A 24,313-nucleotide genomic window follows, 5' to 3' on the forward strand; every position below is an offset into this window, starting at 1 on the left:
ACTCCCTTTAGGCAGCCCCAAAGCCCTAGCGTTTTGGGATCGCAGATCCTCAGTAACTTAGCGTTTTGCCCTTCAGTTTCAGGCCCTTGAAAACGCAGCCTATGGTGGCGTTTTTTCAGCAGGTTTGCAGCCCATAAAACGCAGCCATAGCTAGCAGTCCTTCAACGTTTTCAGCAGACAATTACAGCTACAAAAACACAGCCAAAGCTTGGTTGGACCAGCGTTTTTATTCAGCCCTGAATTCTCTCGCCAAACCAGGGGTTTTCAGCCATAAGGACAGCAGTACAACAATCGATTTCAGCCCGAAAACAGTCCACGAAATTCAGCCAATAGAAGATCACAGATTTCAGCCTAAGTCGCCCCCGTTGTCATCACCGCCGTCGTTGTCACAAAGTGATGACGTGGCGGATAGTAGAAACCCTAAAATTCCTGCAAACCCTAATTTCCACAAGAAACCCTAATTTCTGGAAATCGCGGAGGCTATAAATTTTTTTTTTTTTTTTGAAAATGATGAGCGACGCAAATTTTGCTTTTTCTCTACAATATGAGAAAGAGAGAGAGAATGCTTTTGCTTTCAAGTTTTGACTCTCTGTGAGAGAGAGAGAGCAATTGCTTTTGATTTGAAGCTTTTGGGCATCCCTTTTAACCTTTAAATTAGTGGTGAGGGCCTCACTTCTTAGAGCATCTGGACGCAGAGTCTGAGAGTGAAACCCTAGCCACTCTCTTGTACTTTGATTTGATTAATATAAAAAGAAATACTGAAAGGGGCGCTAGTCTTTGGGGCCAATATCTCTAGGCACGGAACTCCGCCGGGCCAGTGTACAATCTATTGTGATCTGTGAATTGTTTTGAAGTGGTTATTTGGTGCTGTCGCGATTGATTCTTGACTTGGAGTGTCCAAGTCTGCTACAGTCGTCATCGGCATAGTCCCATTGCATCAGTCCATGCATCATCATTGTACACCTTTGTGCAATCAAAGTTAGACCACTCTCGCCGACGAGAGTGGGGCCTTCGGAGGAGGGTTTTACAACCTTTTGGGTGTCGTATCTCTTTTCTCTTCTTCTCTCAGTCTCATACACTTACACGCACAATATCCACTCACTTTGTTCGTGATCATAGCACTCTCCATAAGACGGAAGGCTCTCTCCTTCCCTAAGAACTAAAAGGAACCTTGAGCAAATAAAGATCACTAATCTTGAGAAAATACAACATTCATTCCGTTGCACCTTACATTGGTATCAGAGCTTTGGAAGTGTTCTGCATTACTCAAGGAAAGAACCACAAGAACCACAAGAATTTTTTTTGCTTGTTGCGATCGCGCGAACCCAAGTTTACTTGGGCGTGGCGATTCCTAATCGTGTTTTGTTGAAGAGTGACAGGAATCACAAGAAAGAAGGGCTTGTCCATCCTCCCCTTTGTCTCTTTTCACTCATTGAGAGCGGACCGTGCACTTAGCGGCCTGCCAATCAACGTGAGGTGGGAATAAGCAACCTTGGTGTGAGCGCAAGGCCGCCAAGGGGTGCGCCCGCAGAAAAGAGTAGAACTCGGGTGAAGAGAAGATACTTCTCAATGCGATTTGCAAGCGAAAGAAACCCTCAAGAACCTCAAGAACCTCAAGACCCCAAGAACCCAAGAACCAAGACCCTCAAGAACCCAATTTCCTCGTGAACTTAAGAACGAAAGATCCTAGTGCATGGTCGTCACCCGAAGTGGAATGGATACTTCGCATCCAGGTGATGAGCATGAGAGAGGCGACGAAGGATTCTCCCCACCAGGAGATTTTTCCAACCCTCCCCCTTCGCCATCTACACCTCGAGTTGTTCTAACTCCTATGGAGATGATGGTCAAATCAATGATGGACATGATGCTGGCACAACAAGAAACGACTCGGCTTACGATGGAACGAAATGAAAGAAACGCACTACAATAACAAGAAGCGACTCACCTTACCATAGAGGCGAATCGAGTTGCGCTGGCACAACAAGAAGCCAATCGCCTTGCTTTCGAACGCGAGCGCGATGAACGAAAAGCAGAAAAGGCGCTGAGCGTGAAGCTCAAAGGGAGCTACGCACTCAAGAATTTATTTCCCATGTGCTAGCCTCGAAGACCGAACCACCCAAAGATCGTGGGAGTTCATCAAGTGGCGCAAGCCACAATGCGGATTCCAACCACCCAAGTCACAGAGAAGTTGACTTTCAGTAAGTATGACGGTAAGATGGATGCTAGGGTTATTCATTCTTGGTTGCATCAATTCAATGCTTTTTGCGACAACTAAGAAGACAGGAAATAACAAAGTTCTGACGGCAGCTATGTACCTTGCCGGTGATGCCATCAATTGGTACCACGCATGGCAAGAGGCACAGCTACCCGCGCACCTAGAGGAAGCCGACGGATTCACGCCCCTTTCCTTCGATTGGGCTGATTTCCAAGACAAGCTCAAGGCGCGGTTTATGCCACCTCAGTACCTCGCACGATTAAAGGACGATTGGCGCGCTCTCAAGCAAAATGATATGCCGGTTATGTCTTTTTCTAATCGTGTTTTGTAGGTAGGTACCCAATTACGCATGTCGGATGATGAGCGCAAAGAGGCTTTTCTCTTTGGATTGGACGAGTATATCAAGTACGATGTCAAGGTAATCGATCCAATCGATCTCAACAAGGCGGTAGCGATTGCTCTCGCACAGGAGATGAAGCACAACAAGGGAAAGCCTAAGGAGAACAAGACTTCCACAAGTACCTCGTAGACTTCTCAGAACCCGCAGCACGGTAAGAACGGTAAGAATGGTAAGAATGATAACTCTTCTAACCAATCGACCAACACTATCTAATCAAAGAATTCTTCCAATGAAATTAAGGGTAAGGCTAACACAATTGCTAAACCTAAGCTTACTCCAGATGAAAAGGTAGCACAAGGAATTGTAGGAGGATACATCACGTCGGAAGAACAAAGCACTTATTCTAAGGAAGGCCGTTGTTTTCATTGTCACATTAAGGGTCACATAAAAAGAACATGTCCTAAGCTTGAATCGAATGAATCTAAAGAACCCACATTACCCACTTCCTCTGTCAATGCAATGAATGATAACACGAGTGTGTCCCAAGTTTCTCAGGACCCTCCCATTGATGAATCTCTCATTAAATGTTATGGTCGTACGTCGGGGCACCGTTTTGTCATATTGTTTGACCCAGGTAGTTTGCATGATGTGATCATTTCCTCTCTTGTTGAGAGAGCCCGCCTTGAAGTTAGTCCGAGATCTCCTATCGAAGTCTCTAGCTTTCGTCCTGGTATGGACGCTCTCATCACGGAGGAGTGTCTTGATGTGTTGTTTGCAATTCAACAGACTGCCTTCACTAGAAGATTTGTTGTTTCTCCTCTCTCAGGATGTGATATGATTTTGCGCATTTGATGGTTTCGTGAGACTAACGCTCTCATTGATTTTGAGGCTAACACTTTAACTCTCAATGCCAAAAGTGATTCTCCTACTGTCTTTCATGGAGAGGACATTTTTCATTCTCTCTCTTTCATTGCTAATATGCAGGACAAGATTGAAAGGATTCGGAATAAGGAGATTCTCTCAATCTCTTTTTCTCCACAGCAAGACACACAGGATTTGCATGATTATGAGAAGCATGATGATTTGAAGGATAATGATTTGCATGATGATTTGGATGACAATGACAAGTATGATGATTTGCATGACAATGACAAGTATGATGATTTGCATGATCAAGATGTGATTTCTCACAAGCATGATGAGTTGCATAAAGAGGATGTGATTGTTCACAAAGATCATGTGGTAGTTGATGCTTTTCCTAGCGAAGCTAACCTCGTTGTAGATTCGATCAATCACCTAGAATCGATCTTGGTTTTCGAGTCAAGGTCCACAGATCCCCCACAGGAAGATTCGATAGATCCCGAAGAACCGACCTTGGCTCTCGAGCCTTGGTCCAAAGAGCCCTTACAGGAAGTATTATGTGTTCGCATGATTGATATGCACGCATTGTTCGAGTGTTTCATTCGTGACGGTTTCCTGTATTTTAGTCAACATCGTTATGTGATCCCTTTTCCTAGGCATGACATATTGTATGTTGAGGACGTTTCTCTCATGGATGAGCATGAATGTATGTGGATTGTTCATGAAAAGCTAAAAAGTTTGTATGTAAGGAAGTCACATTCCATGTCTCTTCCTTGGCATGACACAGTTTCCGAACGAGCACATGACAGTATGAGCACCAAGCATGGGCATTTCCATTGTGATTTGCCACAGTTGATTGATTTCGATCAAACAGAAAAGATTCGATCTCATTGTTTGCATGTGTTTGATAAACGTTTTGTCACTCCGTCTCTATGTTCATCTACATTGCATACACAGTCTTTAGCAAAGACAAGATGTTTTTCCTTCACTTTATATGGAATGGGTATGTTCATGGTTTTGTGTTGGAGATGGTTTCATGAATTAAGACGGAAGAAGCAGGTCTCTAGACGAAGTTGAAGCATCGAAGGAGCCACAGAAGACTTTGTGTCGCTTTCGGTGCTGCCCAAAGAAGCAAGCGTTGCAGACCTTTATGAAGTTCAAGTACCGCACGACCCACATATCAGAGTGGGTCGGCCAAGAGTCCCTTCCAGGATTCCGGATGCTGTTGGCGATCTCCCTCGACGCTATACAGTTCGGTACCAGTACCTCACTTTGAAAAGGAGGGGATGTCACGTGACACATCCCAACCCTATGTGTCCGTGGACAAGCTACACCATAGCAGGGTTCTCGTCAGTCAAGTCAGTTTAGATTAGCAGTGATCTGGCACTTTTGTGATTCAATTCGTAGACCGTGCATGCCCAGTCACTTAGCAATAGATGCATATCCTCCGGTTGCACGCAGCATGATCATCAGTATTCCCTTCAGAATCCATCAGATTCAGTCAGGGGAATTTTCAGTGCATTTAGCCTATTTTCCCTATTTTTGGTTATTTTCACTTATTATTTTCAAGTGACTTTCCAACAAAAGTAGGTAGGGCAATTTTGCTAAGTTAATATATAAGCAAACCCAAGTTAGCACTTTTTGGCAGAAGAGGCAGCAGGAGCTTCCCGCTCAACAGGCAACTTCTCAGCAGAACCCCCCCCCCCCCCAACACCCCCAATGTTTTTGGACCTCCATCTTCGCGGGCATTTTCCGGCACTTAGCCTCGCCATCATCTCCCCAGCCTTGGCGTTTCCTCCCACAGCATTTAGCGTCACGTTCAAGTCTTCTTGCCTGGCGTTTTGGGATCGCAGATCCTTAGTAACTCAGCGTTTTGCCCTTCAGTTTCAGGCCCTTGAAAACGCAGCCTATGGTGGCGTTTTTACAGCAGGTTTGCAGCCCATAAAACGCAGCCATAGCTAGCAGTCCTTGAGCGTTTTCAGCAGACAATTACAGCTACAAAAACACAGCCAAAGCTTGGTTGGACCAGCGTTTTTATTCAGCCCTAAATTCCCTGCCAAACCAGGGGTTTTCAGCCATAAGGACAGCAGTAACAGTCGATTTCAGCCCGAAAACAGTCCACGAAATTCGGCCAATAGAAGATCACAGATTTCAGCCTAAGTCGCCGTCGTCATCACCGTTGTCGTCATCGGCATAGTCCCATTGCATCAATCCATGCATCATCATTGTACACCTTTGTGCAATCAAAGTTAGACCACTCTCGCCGACGAGAGTGGGGCCTTTGGAGGAGGGTTTTACAAACCCTCGGGTGTTGTATCTCTTTTCTCTCCTTCTCTCAGTCTCATGCACTTGCACTTACAATATCCACTCACTTTGTTCGTGATCATAGCACTCGCCATAAGACGGAAGGCTCTCTCCTTCCCTAAAAACTAAAAGGAACCTTGAGCAAATAAAGATCACTAATCTTGAGAAAATACAACATTCATTCCGCTGCACCTTACACTACACCGAGAGTATGAGGCCAAATCATAAATTATGCCCAACTGATGAGTTTTGACGCTAAAAAAATATGAACAAACCCATGTTTAGAATGATTAAATGGAAAGACTTATTTTTAGAACGTTTCAATGGACATTGCAACATGCTTGAGTGATAGATGTGCCCTCGAGGAGACCTAATGCTAGAATTATCTATAGGAGTAGCTTTGAGCTTGGCATTCCTCATGATGTGATTACTAATAACATCGTAGCTTTATCGAGATTAAATAACATAGGGTGTTTATGAGTCCTTCAGTGAGGTCGCTTGGGGATATTTCCTCTTGCTTGTCTCGATCTCCAAAGTTTAGAGTTGACAAGGTGTAGTTCGTAAGGAAGACCATAGTTTTTTCCGGACCTGCCCGATTGGGGAACCATACTAGTGGACCCATCCGATTCCGATTGAGGTATGATTGGGTTTTTCGGACTTTCTCATCGATTAAAAAACCCACTATCTAATATGACACTTACGCATGATCGTCTTTGGTAGTTACTAGGTACTATGATAGATGATCTTGGATTGAGCTAGATTCTCAAGTTTCTATGGTGTGTCACTGTAGTCTATGTTGACATATGGAAAACTATGAAGTTGATCCTCTTAAGCGCTTCAGTCATGTGAATGGCTATAAGTCATATCGAGAACTGGATATCTTGATATACATGCAACAATGCTAGAGGGGCCATTGGCCAACTATCATCACGCGGTTTGAGGCCGAGGCTGAGGGTGAGGCTAAGGCTAGGTGAGCAACACGCATTCCTTAAGCACAAAGGGTATGCAAAGTTTAATCAGGGGGAGGTAGAGGATACATGTAATGTGCAGGGGAAGTGGTTTATGGTGATAACTCAGGATGAGTGCTTAGTGCGTACTCAAGGTTCCTTTTACTTCATGTGGGGGGCTGTAAGTGAAGGTTCTGTGAGTGATAGAGAGCGAAGAATAACACTGAATGAGGCTCAAACCCCCCTCCAAGGGCCCCCTCTCTATCGCAAGAGAGGTCTTTTCTTTCGATTGCACAATGTTGATACAATGTCCCAGATGCTGAGATGTTGATGGGATCTTGCTGTAGGTGCTTGGATCTGCGAGGCTAAGGGTGAAAGCTGAAAACGCTGCCTGATTTGCTGTGCTTAGGCTGAATCTGGAAATGCTAATGCTCTAGGGCTGAGATCGGCTAACTGATGGCAACGATGATGATGAAGATCTGCTGGCTGAAAACATTTGATGTAAGGGGGACTGAAATCTGCAACCTTTTGACGGAATGCTATGGAATGCAAAGATGCCAGGGCTGATTTGTCTCTGAGGTGCTGATCTGGTACTGATTATGCTGAAGGACTGATGCTAGGCAAAAACGCCAGGGATATGATGATGGAAAAATTCCATGGTGTTGGTACTGATGGGCTACTGAGGATCTAACTTGTAATGAATGATGACCTGGGGGTCACCTATATAGGGATTTTATGCTGGGTCGAGCATGCTGGTTAAACCTAGGACTTCTACTATGCATGCATGTCATGTATTAATAAGTTTAAAAACCTATCAATAATAGGTGCTTCATATGGAGTGAACTACCTAGGCTGGGTACTAACCCCCCCGGTGCCCACACCTAGCAGACACTGGCTATGCTCATGTGTAGTCAAAGGGTAAGTAACTAATCTAAAGTGCCTGGGCATACAGGTCCTGCATAGCCCACAAAGATCCAGAACACTTTTTAGATGTGCACATGAGATCCCCCCCTTTTCAAGATGAGGTATTGGTACTGAGCTGCATGGTTTCCGTGTAGTCCGTCTGAGCAGGGATGTTGTTGATGTTGTCCAAGCTATGCATGATAATTTATTCTTCTTGTTTGGACAAGCAATGAAGGTAAGGTCGCAGGTTGTCAAGTGTTAAGGAGTAAATTGATTTTCTTTGTGTTTTGCTTCTCTTTAGGTTTGGATGCTGAGAATCCCATTTCAGTCATCAGCTTGTTTCTGCTCTTTTGTTTGATGTTTTTGTGTCATATGAGTTTGAATGTATGTATTAACTCATTGTGTTGTCTTATCTTTGTTGTGAATGTCATTAAAGATGATTGATTCGTTTTTACACAGAAAAAGATGAAGATTGATTGAGTCTTGCTTCTTATCCTCTTTCTTTATGTGTCTTGAGTCTGTGTTTTGTGCAAGTGTTTGAACCCCTCTTTTAGTTTGTAAGTTCAGACTTTTGTGACTTAATGAAGGTTTATACTTTGGCTTGCCACAATATAATTTCTCAAAGCTGAGAAACATTCTGTCCTGAGACACTGACAGGTTGGCCCTGTGTCCGATGAGAGGTTATTGAACTTGCTGGACTTGGCACTGGGCTCAGATACTCGGAGGACTGTTCAGAAGGCAAAAGAACTTGTGGAATCAGGTGTTGAACCGCTAGATTTGATCACCCGTTTGGCTAAGCTGATCACAGACATTCTAGCAGGTGGCCACAAGACTGCAACAAGAAACAGTGATCAGTTTCTCGTCAGGCACTTGCGTAAGTACTCTTTGCCTTTCTCTTTTTCTGCACTCTTGTACTTCTCACAGCTTTTCTTTGTCTTATTGGGATACTACTGGGTAAATTGTTTGGTGCTTTAAATGTTCTGCGCCGCCATGATCATGTGCCTGGTAGAGATTGGCATATCTTGCATGACTCAGAATTCAATCCAGGGTCATAAACAACAGTATGAAGTGTCATTTTTGCTGCCTTTAATTGGCCTTGTCTATGGTCTTCCCCTCTACCAAACGTCGCTGTCTGCATGCGTACACTTGTTTTTTTTTTTTGTTTTCCCGAGAAAAAGATCCTTCCATTAGTTAATAAAAACTGCCCATAGGGCTACAAACCACCTCTACTAGAGAGGGCTACATCAAAAGCATGGGGAGACTCTCCCAGTGAGTAAACAAAATATGCACGCATACACTTGTTTGATGTATGTGGATGGTATTTTCTAACCATGCGCTCACTTTTATTTGAAGCAGGCTCAAATGAAGGACTAGAGGGGCTGAGTGTTGCTTTAAGGATTTTATTGAAAGCTGAGAAGCAAGTGAAGGCGGTCCATCACAATAGAATGGCCTGGTTAACTGCAGCTTTGCTGCAACTTGGAAGTTATCAACATCCCAGGTTTCTGCTTTCATCAAGTACAAGTGCTACCACCAGTCCCACAGTACAGAGTGGCTCCGGGAACACGAAATGGAGCGTGCAGAAAGGGCGACACTTAACAAAATGGGCTAATACCAAAAGTATTCTGAACAAGATGAGTCCTCATTCTGACCATGGTAACTGGGCTACCACATTCAAACCAAAAGGTAGGCTCGGAAAGCCAAACCTTGAAGCTCGTATACATCCAACATTTTATCCATTTTTTGAGGATGCAACTGGAGGAGGTTTAGTTGATTCTTCAGAAGCTGGTTCATCACCGTATTCTAGCAAGGGGAGTGAGAGGCGCACTGGCTTTTTTGGCCCAGGAAATCTGGGAAATCTATGGATTAATATTTTAAAAGGATGTAAATCACTTCCTCTCAGGCATCTGCTCAGTCATGGGAAGCTCTTAGCTGTCTGTTTTTCAACAGGTAATTCTTCTTGCTGGGTAGGACGATAACACTTTTTGCTTGCTAAAGATGGTTGCTTCCAATAGCATATAATTTCTTCACGCTTTGTTTCTTCCTCTGTTTCGGCAACTCAATTTGATCGAGATACCAACAATCATATTAGAGAGACAGAGAATTGAAATAAAAGGAAATGTACTGATAGTGTTTGAAAAAGGCCAAAAATGACCACCCTTAGGGTCACCTTGAATGGAGATTGCAAGGCCTGCAGGCTGGCTGCAAAGTGGCAAGGATGAGGCCTCACTTCAAGCAGTGACTCACTTTGACTGCAACAATGCAACTTAGCACCTACTCAAGGCATCCAAACACACTCAATTGCTCATGCCTGTACTTCTCAGTCAAGGTGTATGCTGTTATAGGCCCACCACACAATTTTTTCATAACTGAATTTATAAGTAGTGTACGTTTAAAGCACTTTGTTGATGTGGCACTTTAAATTGAGGTACCTTGTAGATTAACCACACAACAAGAACTTGAATCTCCCTTTGGTAGCATTGTCATGTGCACATGGGTTCAACGTGCCACGACTCAAAGTCAACCCATAGACTAGGTAAGCCTAGGGGAGCATGTACGCCATAGTTACCCAGAACGGGAAATTGGAACGGGGAACGCAAAACGGCAACATGCATGAAATGCCATTCCCTGTTCTGGATACTCACGTCTGAAACACGGAACGGGGATCCGGATTGGGAAATTGGGATGGGAACAGGGAACGGAGACTTGAAAATGACCATTTTTTGTAACTATGATGTACGGGCACCTTTCAGGGCTTGCTCGTAGGACATGCATGTCGGGACAATTCCATTAGTGAAGTTAGGACCCCTGGATACGTCTCTTCTAAGAGGTGCAGCCTATTGACCAAATGATTTTATCAGCATTTGGCGGGGTCAACAAGTGCCTTAGGATTTGTATGAAATGTGGTTGCAGCCCCCCGCCGTCACGATTCATGAAGCATTATATGTGCAAGTATATGCACTCGTAAAGGATGGGTGTTTTTGTCGTTATATGTAAGGAAGCGGTATCATCCTCCCCGCTCCAAAAGGTGGTCTCCATAGTGCTCCCTATCGGGCCCCGAAACCACAGATGCTCCCCCCCGCCCTCAACACACACTTTTAAAAAAAATCTTTGGGATTAATTTACAAGTGGGAAACCTCGAGGCAAGGAAAACCCATAGAAAAGATCATATACAAAAGAAAGAACATAGAAGTGTTCGGCTGTGAAAGAGGGCTATAAGCATTCATAGGAAAGCTGATGTATCTCTGGGGTGATATCACCAACTTCCAGGGCAAAGTGTAAAAATTGCCTAAGGGACAGCTTGAAAAACGGAAAAGGATTGACATCAAAGCAGTGGAACATACAGCCATTACGTTGGCGCCACAAGGTCCAATAAGCCCCAATATCTGACCCACATAAAGAAGACCGCAAATTGTTGTAAGGAAGGCAGGAGAATGCCAAAAGCCCAAAAACGTTTGTGGAAGACCATAGAGGGGAAACGAAGCCGCATACAAGCTGATATGCGTTGAAAACACTCTAGTAATGCAGCAATCCCAAAGCAAGTGACTAACAGTCTCTTTCGGAAACACTCTAGTAATGCAGCAATCCCAAAGCAGGTGACTAACAGTCTCTTTTGGAGTCGAGCAGTTGACACAACGAGAAGAGCGGATATGATGTGCACCGAGAAAAGTGCCCACTAGGAGAACTGCATGCAAGCATTGCTAGAGAAACAATCGCTCCTTCAAAGACAAGTGGCTCTTCCAAAGGGCAGAGAGAGGCTTCCTCCACCAGATATCAGACTTGTGCATGGACCATAGGGCATTACAATGGTCAGCAAGCCAAGGCCGCGGTAGAAGAAGAGCATAAACTTGACTGGCAGAAATGACCTCAACAGGCGTGTCTTGGAAATTCCAATCAGATATGCAGCTACCGTCAGCCAAAGGCAGAATGGGTAAAAAGTCAACCAGCATGTGCTGAAGCTCTCCCCAGATCTGACGATAATGCATACCCAATCCAAAACGGCGAGCCGCAAGGAGAAACTGGAAAGTATAGCCCACCTCATCAACCACATCATCAACTGCACAAAGGCCACAACAAGAGAGAAAGTATGCTTGATGAGGCGAATGATCAACCAAAGTAAGAGAGAATGCTCAACTCCAAACGAAGGGAATTCCCTTCCCGTTTGTTGTCGACCGTGCCATGATAAATGAATTGTAACATCTTTCCAGCAGAAATTAAACTGGAAGTAAAAGGACATCTAGGAAAGAACCCTTCCATCTTGCCAAACACGATTTCCTAGAGAGATGATTGCCAATGACCAAAGGAGGAAGTAACAACATGCTGACTCAAGTAGGCAAGCATATGAGTCCAAAGCTGAGTTTGTTGCACAAGGGTAGGCAACAACATGGATTTTCTAGCAAGAATATGCGTGCACAAGTCCAAGATATTGAGGCCACTTAGGAGTGCAAAGTTTTCCCATCAACATCAAATGTAGGCCTTTTTTGTGAGCATGGGTTCGACACAATGAGACAAAATAGTTGACATAAGAGAAGTGGGACAATGACGAGGCCAATGCAACAATGGCAAATAGAACTGAACGTAAGCCATCAAGAGTCAAGACACTTTGAACGATCGCAAGTGAACATGCAATGGCCATGTGGATAGCTTCAAGTAATGCAATTTGACAGTCTAGTGTTGCATAACCCAATCCACTTTTGAGTGTGAGTGACATTCCATCCAATTAGATACCCCAAATGCTTGACAAGCACATTTAGAGAACTATCGCACTTGCCACAACAGATTATGCCAATCATGAGGATTAATCGGCAGAAGCTTTGATTTGCAAAAATTGACTCTAAGACCAGCTGCAAGTCCACACAACTCCAAAGTGTTCATAATCACTTGGGCATCAGCCTGGTGATTGCGAGGCATAAACGAGTCATCAGTATAAGCTTGCCTAATAAAGTTATGACTGGAGGGTAACTGCAAGCCATGAAGACGACCAACTGTCACGTGACACATCCAACTCTATGTGTCAGTGGACAAGCTACATCACGACAAGGGTTCAATCAGTCCAGTCAGTCTAGATTTAGAAGTGTTCTGGCACTTTTGTGAGTCTGTTCGTAGGCCGTGCATGCCCAGGCACTTAGTGTAGATGCATATCCTCTGGTTGCACACAGCATGATCATAAGCATTCCCAGTGCATTTAGCCTATTTTCCCTATTTTTGACATTTTTCACTTATTATTTTCAAGTGACTTTTGTTGGAAAGTAGGCAGGGCAAATTGAGTAAGTTTGTATATAAGCAAGCCTAGACTAGCACTAATTGGCAAAAGAGGCAGCAAGAGCACCTTGCTCAACAGGAAACTTCTCAGCAAGACCAACCCCCGCAATAATTCTGGCATTTTCTCTCAACAGAAGGCCTAGCGTCTTTGCACCAGATCAGCCAGCGTTTTTGCACTTGCAGATTCCCAACGACAGTAGACAGCAGATCAGCCCTAGTGTTAGCAAATTCCCACCGCAACACAGCAGATTTCCCCGCATGGTCAGTTTTCAGCCCTAGCGTTTTTGGTTTGCAGATCAACCTCAGCGTTTCTGCAGATCTTCGTGATAGATTCAGCCCTAGAACCAGCGTTTTCAGTTTTCAGCAGTCAGACATCCCAGAAGAAGTCCCGAACCTCGCAGATCTCACCTTCCTGCAGTAGATCCTCACCGCACGGTCAGATCCAGCGTTTCAGCCCGGAAAACACAGATTTTGGCATCTGCATTTTCAGCGCGTCGTCCTTGCATCGTCGTCATCGCCGTTGTCACCAACATAGAGTCAGAATTCAGCAGATAGAAGATTTGCAGATTTCAGCCCGTCTCGTCATCGTCCTCATCGTCGTCGACATCGTCGGCAAGTCCAAGCATTATAGAGATTTGTGCAATCATAAGTAGACCGCTCTGGCCATAGAGAGTGGGGCCTTCGGAGGAGGGTTTTACAACGTCTTGGTGTCGTATTTACACATGTATATGATATTGTCTCATAGGTCGAGTTTGGCCTTTCGAACACGTTAATAAAGCTTTCTTTCTTTCTTTCTTTCTTTCTCTCTCTCAGTCTCATACACTTGCACGCACAGTGTCCATTCACTTTGTTATGTCCATTGCACTCTCTCATTAAGAACGGAAGGCTCTCGCTTCCATAAGAACAAAAAGGAACCTTGAGCACAGTTCGGAGCACTCATCTTGAGCAAGTTCAAACACTCATTTCCGCTGCACCTTACATTGGTATTAGAGCTTTGGCAGTGTTCTGTATAACTCAAGGAAAGAACCACAAGAACCACATTTTTTTTTGCTTGTTGAGGTTGCACGAACCCAAGTTGGCTTGGGCGTGTCGATTCCTAATCGTGTTTTTGAAGAGTGACAGGAATCCCAGGAAAGAAGGGCTTGTCTAGCCTCCCCTTGTGCCTCTTTTTACTCATTGAGAGCGGACCGTGCACTTAGCGGCCGGCCAATCGACGTGAGGTGGGAAAAAGCAACCTTGGTGTGAGCGCAAGGCCGCCAAGGGGTGCGCCTGTGGAAAAGAGCAGAACTCGGGTGAAGAGAAGATCCTTCTCGAACACAGATTGCAAGCGAAAGAAACCTCAAGAATATCAAGACCCTCAAGAACCTCAAGACTCCCAAGAACCCAAGTTCCTCGTAACTTAAGAACCCAAGACCACAAGAACCCACAAGAACCCACGACTTCAGTAGATGGTCATCACTCGAAGTGGTATGGATACTTCGCTTAGAGGTGATGAGCATGAGAGAGGCGAAGAAGAATTTTCCCCACCAGGAGGTTTTTCCGATCCTCCCCCTTTCCCATCTACGTCAAGGATTGCACTAACTCATATGGAGGTCTTGGACCAGAGGTTTATGGAAAGGAAGTTAGAACGCGAATCAAGAAATGCAGAAAGAATGGCAGAAATGGAACGCAGACACGTAGAAAGAAACGCAGAAAGAGAAGCTGAAAGAAAGGCAGCCAAAGCAAGACAAGAACAGAGCGACGGACACATGAAAGAGTTGTTGTGACTCTTTTCTCAAGTGCAAGCACAGATGCAAGAGATTCGGGAAAAGGAGACTCTCTCAGTCTCTTCTTCTCCAAAGCATGACACATGATTTGCATGATGATGATTTGAATGACAATGATAAGCATGATGATTTGGATGATAATGATGAGCTTGATGATTTTGGATGACACTGACAAGCATGATGATTTGCATGATCAAGATATGATTTTTCTCAAAAGCATGATGAGTTGCATGACGAAGATGTGATTGTTCACAAGAAGGATGATGTGTTAGTTGATACTTTCTCTAGTGAAGCTAACCTCATTGCAGATTCGATCAATCACGAAGAACTGATCTCGGCTCTCAAGCCTAGGTCCAAAGAACCCTCTTAGGAAGAACCGATTTTGGCTCTCGAGCCTAGGTCCAAAGAACCCTTACAGTAAGTATTATGTGTTTGAATGATTAGTCAGCACGCATTGTTCGAGTGTTTCATTCGTGATCGTTTCCTGTATTTTAGTCAGCGTCTTTATGTGATCCCTTTTCCTAGGCATGACATTGTATGTTGAGCATGTTTCACTCATGAATGAGCACGGATGTATGCGGATTTTTCATGAAAAGCTGAAAAGTATGCATTCAAGGAAGTCACATTTCATGTCTCTTCCTTGGCACGACACAGTTGTAGAAAGAGCACATGAAAGTATGAGCACCAAGGTGGACATTTCCATTGTGTTTTGCCACAGTTGATTGATTTAGATCAGCACGACAAGATTCGATCTCATTGTTTGCGTGTGTGGTGAACGGTTTGGCACTCCGTCTATTGATTCATCTACATTGCATGCACAGTCTTTGAGGAAGATGAGATTTTTTCCACTCACTTTACATGGAATAGGTATGTTCATGGTTTTGTGTTGGAAATGGTTTCAGGAATTTTCAGCCATGAAGATTCTTGAAGAAGAAAGAAGCACGACTCTCGACGAAGTTGAAGCATTGAAGGAGCCACAGAAGACTTTGTGTCGTTTTCGGCGCGACCCAAAGTAGCAAGGTTTGCAAACCTTTATGAAGTTCAAGTACCACACGACCCACACATCAGAGTGGGCCAGCAAAGAGTCCCTTCCAGGATTCCGGATGCTATTGGCGATCTCCCTTGACGCCATACAGTTCGGTACCAGTACCTCACTTTGAAAAGGAGGGGATGTCATGTGACACATCCAACCCTATGTGTCAGTGGACAAGCTACATCACGACAAGGGTTCAGTCAGTCTAGTCAGTCTAGATTTAGAAGTGTTTTGGCACTTCTGTGCGTCTGTTCGCAGACCGTGCATGCCTAGGCACTTAGTATAGATGCATATCCTTTGGTTGCACATAGCATGATCATAAGCATTCCCATCAGAATCCATCAGAATCCTTCAGGGGAATTTTCCAATGCATTTAGCCTATTTTCCCTATTTTTGACATTTTTCACTTATTATTTTTAAGTGACTTTTGTTGGAAAGTAGGTAGGGCAAATTGAGTAAGTTTGTATATAAGCAAGCCTAGACTAGCACTAATTGGCAGAAGAGGCAGCAGGAGCACCTTGCTCAACAGGCAACTTCTCAGCAAGACCAACCCCCGCGACAACTCTGGCGTTTTCTCTCAACAGAAGGCCTAGCGTTTTTGCACCAAATCAGCCAGCGTTTTTGCACTTGCAGATTCCCGGCGACAGTAGACAACAGATCAGCCCTAGCGTTAGCAGATTTCTGCCGCAACACAACAGATTTCCTAGCGTTAGCAGATTTCCCCCCAAGGTCAGTTTTCAGCCCTAGCGTTTTTGGTTTGTAGATCAACCTCAGTGTTTTTGCAGATCTTCGTGACAGATTCAGCCCTAGAACCAGCATTTTCAGTTTTCAGCAGTCAGACATCGCAGAAGAAGTCGCGAACCTCGCAGATCTCACCTTCCTGCAGCAGATCCTCGCCGCACGGTCAGATCCAGCGTTTCAGCCCGGAAAACGCAGATTTCAGCATCTGCATTTTCAGCGCGTGGTCGCTGCATCGTCGTCATCGCCGTTGTCACCGACATACAGTCAGAATTCAGTAGATAGAAGATTTGCAGATTTCAGCCCGTCTTGTCGTCGTCCTCATCGTCGTCGACATCGTCGGCAAGTCCAAGCATTGTAGAGATTTGTGCAATCATAAGTAGACCGCTCTGGCCATAGAGAGTGGGGCCTTCGGAGGAGGGTTTTACAACGTCTTGGTGTCGTATTTCTCTTCTTTCTCTATCTCTTAGTCTCATACACTTGCATGCACAATGTCCATTCACTTTGTTATGTCCATTGCACTCTCTCATTAAGAACGGAAGGCTCTCGCTTCCATAAGAACAAAAAGGAACCTTGAGCACAGTTCGGAGCACTCATCTTGAGCAAAGGTCAAACACTCATTTCCGCTGCACCTAACACCAACGAAGGTCAAATGATCAAGATGCATCAACAAGGGGTGAGGGGCAATAGCATACAACAATGCACTAAGGGGACAGCTAGAGTTCAAGATTCCATCAGTTCACCTTCAAGGATCCCCGAAGACGTACTCCGAGTATACAATAAATAAAGGATATTGGCTTGCTTAGGACTGAACCCTAGACACCGCATTGTAGTAGCAGTGTAGTCTCATTGCACAGTGTCAAAAGTCTTTTCAATATCGACTTGCATAACAAGTACATCCTGCTGTGTGAATTTTTCATATTCCATGCCAATCAAAACATTAGTCAAGTTGTCAGTGATTTGGCGACGTGGAATGAAACCATCCTGAACGTGATGAAGTCCTGTAAGAAGGTGATCTTTAATCCGGTCCACCAACAACTTAGCCAATATCTTGTAAACGACAGGCATCAAAGTAATTGGCCGCCAGGGAGAAAAATTGCTCGCAAAGAGCTTGCTTAGGCAACAATTTAAGCAAACCCTCTTTCCAGGATACTGACAATCTTATTTCTCCCATGCGGCATTAAGCATGAAAAGCAAGGGCTCTTTGAGCGTCTCCCGAAAGGAGAGGAAGAATTCCACAATAAGCCCATCCCAGCCAGGGGATCGCCAATGACCCAATGCAAGCAATGTACGATGCTATTTAGAATCGGATGTACACGAGAGAGCAACAATTGTTGTGCTTGAGGATCTATTGTGGAGGGTTGAGGAGCAACAACAAAAACCTGCCGATAATGTGAGAACATGGCATTAGCAAGGTTCTGTTTGGATGATGTCGAAGCGCCCGAAGGAAGATTACGCTCTTAATGTTGTGGGAAACCCTCGTATCATGTAGATGCTTAAAAAATTGTTTCGAAGCACAACTTTGATCCACAGAAGCCTATGCCCATTGTCGAGCACGCATCTACCGTTTATCAAGTTTCTGCTTGTCATTATGCTGGATACATACGTGAGCTTCACACAACTCTTGACATTTAGGAGTTAGACAAACGTCGCGAGTCAGCCAATACCTGTAGCAGTTGACAAAATTGTTTCGTAGCATTAACATCCCTCCGAGTCTGATGCATGTAATGTTTACCATAGTCTTGAATAGCACATTGCACCCGCATAACAAAGCGGTACAAAGCAACATCAAGATCAAGATGCATGTGGGCAAGCAAGGGGGGGATAAGTCTAGAAATCATATCTTGAAACGCCTCATGAGTAAGATAAGCATTGTTGATATGCACTAGACGCTTTCAAGAAAGAGGTCGATCTCAAAGGGATTGCCCAAAGTATAAAGTCAACAAAACAGGGTGACGATCCGATAGTTGCAAGGTGTAATCCATCCTCATGTTGCATACAAAATCATCATACTGCTGTAAGTTGAGCACATAGCAACGATCGAGACGTGAGTGATAAGAGGAACGAGCAGCATGCTGAAAAGTAAATTGCGAGACATTTGGATGCGGATAAAGCCATAAATCAAGCATCTGTGCAGAAGCAAGAAGATGATCCCATGCTTGCCTCTCCGCAAGCAACATTTGTTAATTGCCTATGGTGCTATCATGCATATATGGAGTATTGTTAAACTCGCCACAAAGGAATGCATTGGAGATCCATGGATAAGAAGAGATCTCTCCATAAGGCGGTCCTTTTCCTAGAGGCTGTATATGCATAGATGCCTCCAATTTCATAGATCTGACCATTCAACAAGCATTGCACTGTTATTCACAAGAACTGGCTCATGACCAACCATCATCAATAATCCCGAGTAACCATGCAAGCCAGCATTCACAATTTAATAACCTGCAAAATAGAAACACTGACGTGCAAACTCATGCTGATTTGTGTTCTTGCAAAACAACTCTATCTGCCCTACATGTATCTACATAGTGCGAGGTTAGTTGCCATTTATCAATGTTGCATAACCCACACACATTGTATGAGATGCATTTAATGTGATTATGCATGGGAGATCATATGTACAAGTGGCAAGAGAACGTAAGGAATTAAGTAGAAGTCCCCACGGGCACATCTTCATCCACCACATCTGTGCTAGAACTGATCCGCTGATTTAGTGCAGAGAACATTTCCATAGAATATGCATGAGAGGTAGAAGCCTCATCAATGAGTACATCCTTGTAGGAATGCATAGCTTTCTCCCATGCGTCAATCAATGTGCGATTATCCTTACATGGAAGTTGCTTGAATGATGCATTCTTATTAGCATTGACAAGTGGAGCATAATTACGAGAGGAGGGTGGAGTGCGAATCTTCATTGTCTTTTCAGACGCCCATTAAGCGAGAAGAAAATCAACCCATTGTCCGACATCCTGCGCAGTAGAAATTTTCCCGAGAAAAACAAGATGACTGCATTCATAGCATACTGCCCAACCGGGTCCATGAGGTCTTGCACGGGAATAGACACCTCGAGAACAGCTGTCTAACCATTCCAGGCTTTCCGAGCCTCCTCAAAGTCCTCATACGAGCAAGTTTGATCTCAGAAGTAGCCTCCGAGGAATTTCCCATAGCTTTTTGACGCTTAAACACACACAGAGATTTGGATATATAGCACCAAAATCCCAACCAAACAGCGAATGCCTAGAGAAATGTGTTAAGAGTTCAGGCATCCTTCCGGATTTGTCCAACCGGTCCGAGTTTCTCCCAGGGATTGGTGCTAGGGACTCGGGGCTGTTTTGTGGCTGTGCCTGATCAATGCAGGTAGGTTCCTTGTCACAAATTGATGATGTGGCAGTGCAACCCGGACACACACACATGGCTGACTGTATGGAAATCCCTGATTTTGCGTTGATAGCTGACGTGGCAGTACTGTACGAATTTCCGAGATTTACGCTGACAGTGCTTACGTGGCAGATTGTACGGATTTCCATGTCTTGCGCTGACAACTGCTAACATGGCAGGTTGTACGGATTTCCGCAAATTACTTGATTGCCCTTTGGGCAGATTTTTGGAACAAGAAGCTTTTGGAACTCCTTGCTTTTGAGTTTAATTGCTTTTTGGGCTTTGCTTTCGGCACCCTTTGTAAGAATAAAAGAGCCCCAAGGGTCTCACTCTTTAGAGCATCTGGACGTAGAGTCTGAGAGCAGAGGACCTTGCAGGAGTTGGACTTTGCTCAAAGATTAATAGAAAAGAAATTCCGAAAGGGGCGCCAATCTTTGGGGCCAATCTCTCTGGGCACGGAACTATGCCAGGCCGTGTCGACCAAATTGAAATGTGATTTTAAAGTTGTGAAGTATTTTAAGTGATTCTCTCTTGTGTCGCGATAGATTCTAAACTTGGGGTGTCCAAGTTTGTTACAATGGTATCAGAGCATTAGGCGTGTGCTTTTCTCAAAGCCTACTGATCCTACTAAAGAGCAGACAAGGCACTTTTTACAAATTTGGAAATTGTTATTGAAGAATCTTCGTGCTCCAACCCTAGACTTATTAGCCACTCCACCCTTACTTCATCGCGCATTGGGCGCGCTCCTGTCTTCATCGCTTTGTCTCACAGCGCATAAAGCCATTAAGAATCCCAGATTACACATGGGTTCTCGTGAAGAATCTGATGGAGATGACACCTCTCAGTGGGAAGGCAATGAAAAGTTGAAAATTCGCCCCGGGAACTGAAGAAAAGAATGAAGATTTGGGCAAATTGTTTTTGGTAAAGTTTGCCAGAGCAGAATACAAGCGTCCGCTGCAGGTTGACATGGGTATGAAAAGATTGCCAGAAACCCGAGATTTGCAAAAACACCTGAAGAATTACCCGATTGGTGAGATTCACTCGAGATGGCGTGAGGCCATCGAGTCTCCTCTCACGTCGTGGTGGAAAGTTGCAAGGATAGACGAGTGCAGAAAAGCGGAAGCTTTTACTTGCAGGAAGAGCTGGAACAGAACTGTTGACCAGAAGATGAACCAAATACTGGAAAGGAGATTGAAAGAGGTATTGATGTGCTGACAATCTGGTTGTTGTGACAGATAACCGGAAATAGGAGCGGGGAACTCGCTTCTGTATGGATTGGGAAGCATGGAGCTTGACATCCACTCTTTTGCAACGAGGTGAGCCATCTCCTTGCTTGTTTTGCAAGTGAAATCAAGGATGAGATTGTGAGATCGAGAGCGAGACAGCTTAGGAATGAATCGGATATCCTTTCGATTCGAGATAAGAATGATGAATTTGAATGAATGAATGATGACGTATGTTGAGTGATTCTAGTGCGTCAAGATTCCCATATGAATGAGATGACTAGATGCTGTGGTGAGCGCATCAAGAGTTTCTGCGGGATGATATGGCTGCACAGGGATCTAGGTGCATCAAGACTTCTGGACGGATGAGATGACTAGATGATTGAAACATTGTGTTCAGTATGAACAAAGTGTGTGAATGAAGAACTTTGAAATAGGAATTTTCGAAGATGAATTTGATTTGTACGACATTAATGTTCTCTGGAAGAACTTGTTAGATGTGTGCAGATAACAGATGAAATCAATGATAATGGGTGATGAATTCGGAGCTACGACAGCTCGAGAATGAACCTGACAACGATAAGTATCATGAATTTTGAAGGAAACTAATGGAACCTGCTATCTGTGAACAAATAACAGGGTTAAGAATGAGATGATGATGATTTTGGAGTAGTGCTCCCGAATGAACCTCATAATGAATCATGAATCACGATTGATTCAATGGAATGAATGACTGGACCACTCTGTTCAGTATGAACATAGTGATGGATTAGGATCCCTGGAAAAGATTTCTCGCACACAAGAGTGCTTGAGGCGAATGATTCTCGCACATAACAATGCTTGAGGTGAATGATTCTCGCAGATTCTGACACACGACAGTGCTTGAGGCGAATGACTACTTGCACACGACAATGCTTGAGTCGCAAATCTATAGACATGATCGCAATATGAGATTAATTAACCCCACATCAGTGAGGTCTGGAATGGAGCTAGATGTGGTTACTAAATATGTTGCTGGCAGTCATGGTCTGAGATTGGGAATGAATGTTTACGTGATTGATTGTGATGTGATGTCCTGTGATGTCATGTGCAATGATGTGACTGTTGTCTTTGTACAAGTGCTAGATGTGTCGTGTCTAGTGCGTCGGTACTTAGAGTCAGTGTCTATTAAAGTGGTTTATGGCCTCTGGCTGTTTTGCAGGCGTAATCGAGGGCGATTATGATTCTTTCAAGAGGGGGGCATTTCACAAATTGATGACGTGGCAGTGCAACCCAGACACACACACATGGCAAAGTGATGATGTGTCTCCATGTACAGAAATCCTTGATTTTGGATTGACAGCTGACGTGGCAATATGGTACGGATTTTCGAGATTTGCACTGATAGTGCTAACGTGGCAGATTGTACGGATTTTCGCGTTTTGTGATGACAACTGCTAACGTGGCAGGCTGTACGGATTTTCGCAAATTACGTTGATTGCTTTTTGGGCAGATTTTTGGAACAAGAAGTTTTTGGAACTCCTTGCTTTTGAGTTTAACTGCTTTTGGGCTCTACTTTTAGCAACCCTTTGTAAGAATAAAAGAGCCCCAAGGGCCTTACTCTTCAGAGCATCTGGACGCCGAGTCTGAGAGCGGATTGCGGCACCCACGCAACATAGTGGGCCGACGAAGATTCCTCGCAGATTCCCCAAAGTTGTATGGTGAAGTACACGGAAGCTATGCAGCTCGGTACCAGTATCTCACCTTGAAAAGGGGGGATGTCACGCACATCCAACCCTATGTGCATCTGGACGAGCTAACTCCTATTTCTAGGTTTTACGACAGCCTAGGAAGTGTTATGGCACCCTTGTGAGCACGTATGCAGGCCGTGCATATCCAGGCACTTTAAATTAGTTGCATATCCTTTGATTGCACATGAGCATAGCCAGTGTCTGCTATGTGTAGGCACTGGTGTGCACTCCTTGCCGCACTGTCGAAGCAAGGGACTTGCCGATACACCATGTGCGAGCCACAAATGGCTCCAAGCACACAACAAGACTAATCTAGCAAGCTCAAAAGAGGGCAAAGGTGTGTCACTCACCGCTCTATGCTCCTGCCGTGGAGGATTCCTCGCCGCGATGAAGAAGAAGCTGCAGTTGTGCCGCGCTCAACCGCTTCGCCGCCGTCGTGCCTTCGTAATGCTCGATCGCACACACACTCTCCCTCTCTCTCTCTCACACATGCACACACACACGAGGAGGTGAAAAAGAAGAAGATGGAGATGGAGATGGAGCAAGAGCACTCTTCTATTGCACAAATGAGAGAATGCCTGAATTTTAGGTTTAGTTGGCTTTTATATGAGCTCACCCCATTCACACTTGGCGCCCATGCTTAGCCAACTAATCCCTTGAATGTCCCAGTTAGAGTGCGCCTCTCATCGACGATCACTCTTACCCTTTTCCTATTGGTCGGACAAGCCCGGTACCTGACTCTACCAAATACATAATACACGTCCGTCGTAGGTGATGGGGTGTCCGTGAGCCGTGAGGGTTAACATGCCCCCCTTCCTGATGTAGATTCCGTCCTCGGAAGCTATTGAGTTGAAGCTCGTTCGTCGAGGTGGAAGAGAATTTGAGATCAATGTCCTTTGCCTTCTTCAGTCACTACAAAATCAAACAACATTGGCACAGTAATTGCATTCTCATAAGTGATTAAAAAGCATATGCAGTTTTAGGTAGACAATTTGATTGGTAAAAGAATTTCAAACAATTTGTCAGCAATGAACATTAAATTGCAATGTAATCAAATGCATAAACCGATGTAAAGGTAAAAAATTAAACAAGTCAGGGGTCGCTAATTTGACGGTCGAAAGGCACTAGAGATCGAATATTAATACCATGGGTAAGCTTCTTAATTTTCTGTGGTCAATTAAGTTGTTTAATCGCGAGAGCCAAGTATTCATGTTCGAGGGCTGACTAGAGGCTATATCTAGAAGACCTTGTAGTTAAGCTACCATAAAAGGAATTTTTCATGAAATCATCGCCTGACTGATTACTTTTCCTTTGACCCCCCAAAGTCCTTTCACAGTGATTCAATTTTGATGTGTGTGCTTATTTTGTATGCCTTGGGTTTTTTGCTTTTCAAGGAAAAGCGCCCACACTGGGAACCTCTAGGGCTCTAGTACCATAGGCAATACATGTGAGTGAAGTACCAAATCAAGCTGAGATTTCTCTTCCAGCTTAAGATGATACAGTGTGGCACTTTGATTTTTTGTTTGTTCATTTTCAGTATTTTAATTTTGTAACTTTGGGGGGTCATATAACACTGATACACCTCCCCAGGCTCATCACACTAGTAAACTCCC

At 44.3% G+C, this 24,313-nt stretch overlaps 1 protein-coding gene across 2 annotated transcripts in view; it reads left to right on the forward strand.

Annotated features, from left to right (window-relative positions):
• LOC147428846 (protein STICHEL-like) overlaps nt 1–24,313 on the forward strand; it is a 98,872-nt gene that overhangs the window by 31,080 nt on the left and 43,479 nt on the right. For both annotated transcript variants that reach the window (XM_086494930.1, XM_086494931.1), the window contains exons 3-4: nt 8,228–8,444; nt 8,927–9,517. In XM_086494930.1, the coding sequence (XP_086351056.1) occupies nt 8,228–8,444; nt 8,927–9,517 (808 nt within the window). The remainder of the gene's footprint in view (nt 1–8,227; nt 8,445–8,926; nt 9,518–24,313) is intronic.

Source organism: Adiantum capillus-veneris, chromosome 22, assembly GCF_014529385.1.
Source record: "Adiantum capillus-veneris isolate H3 chromosome 22, ASM1452938v2, whole genome shotgun sequence".
NCBI lineage: Eukaryota > Viridiplantae > Streptophyta > Polypodiopsida > Polypodiales > Pteridaceae > Adiantum > Adiantum capillus-veneris.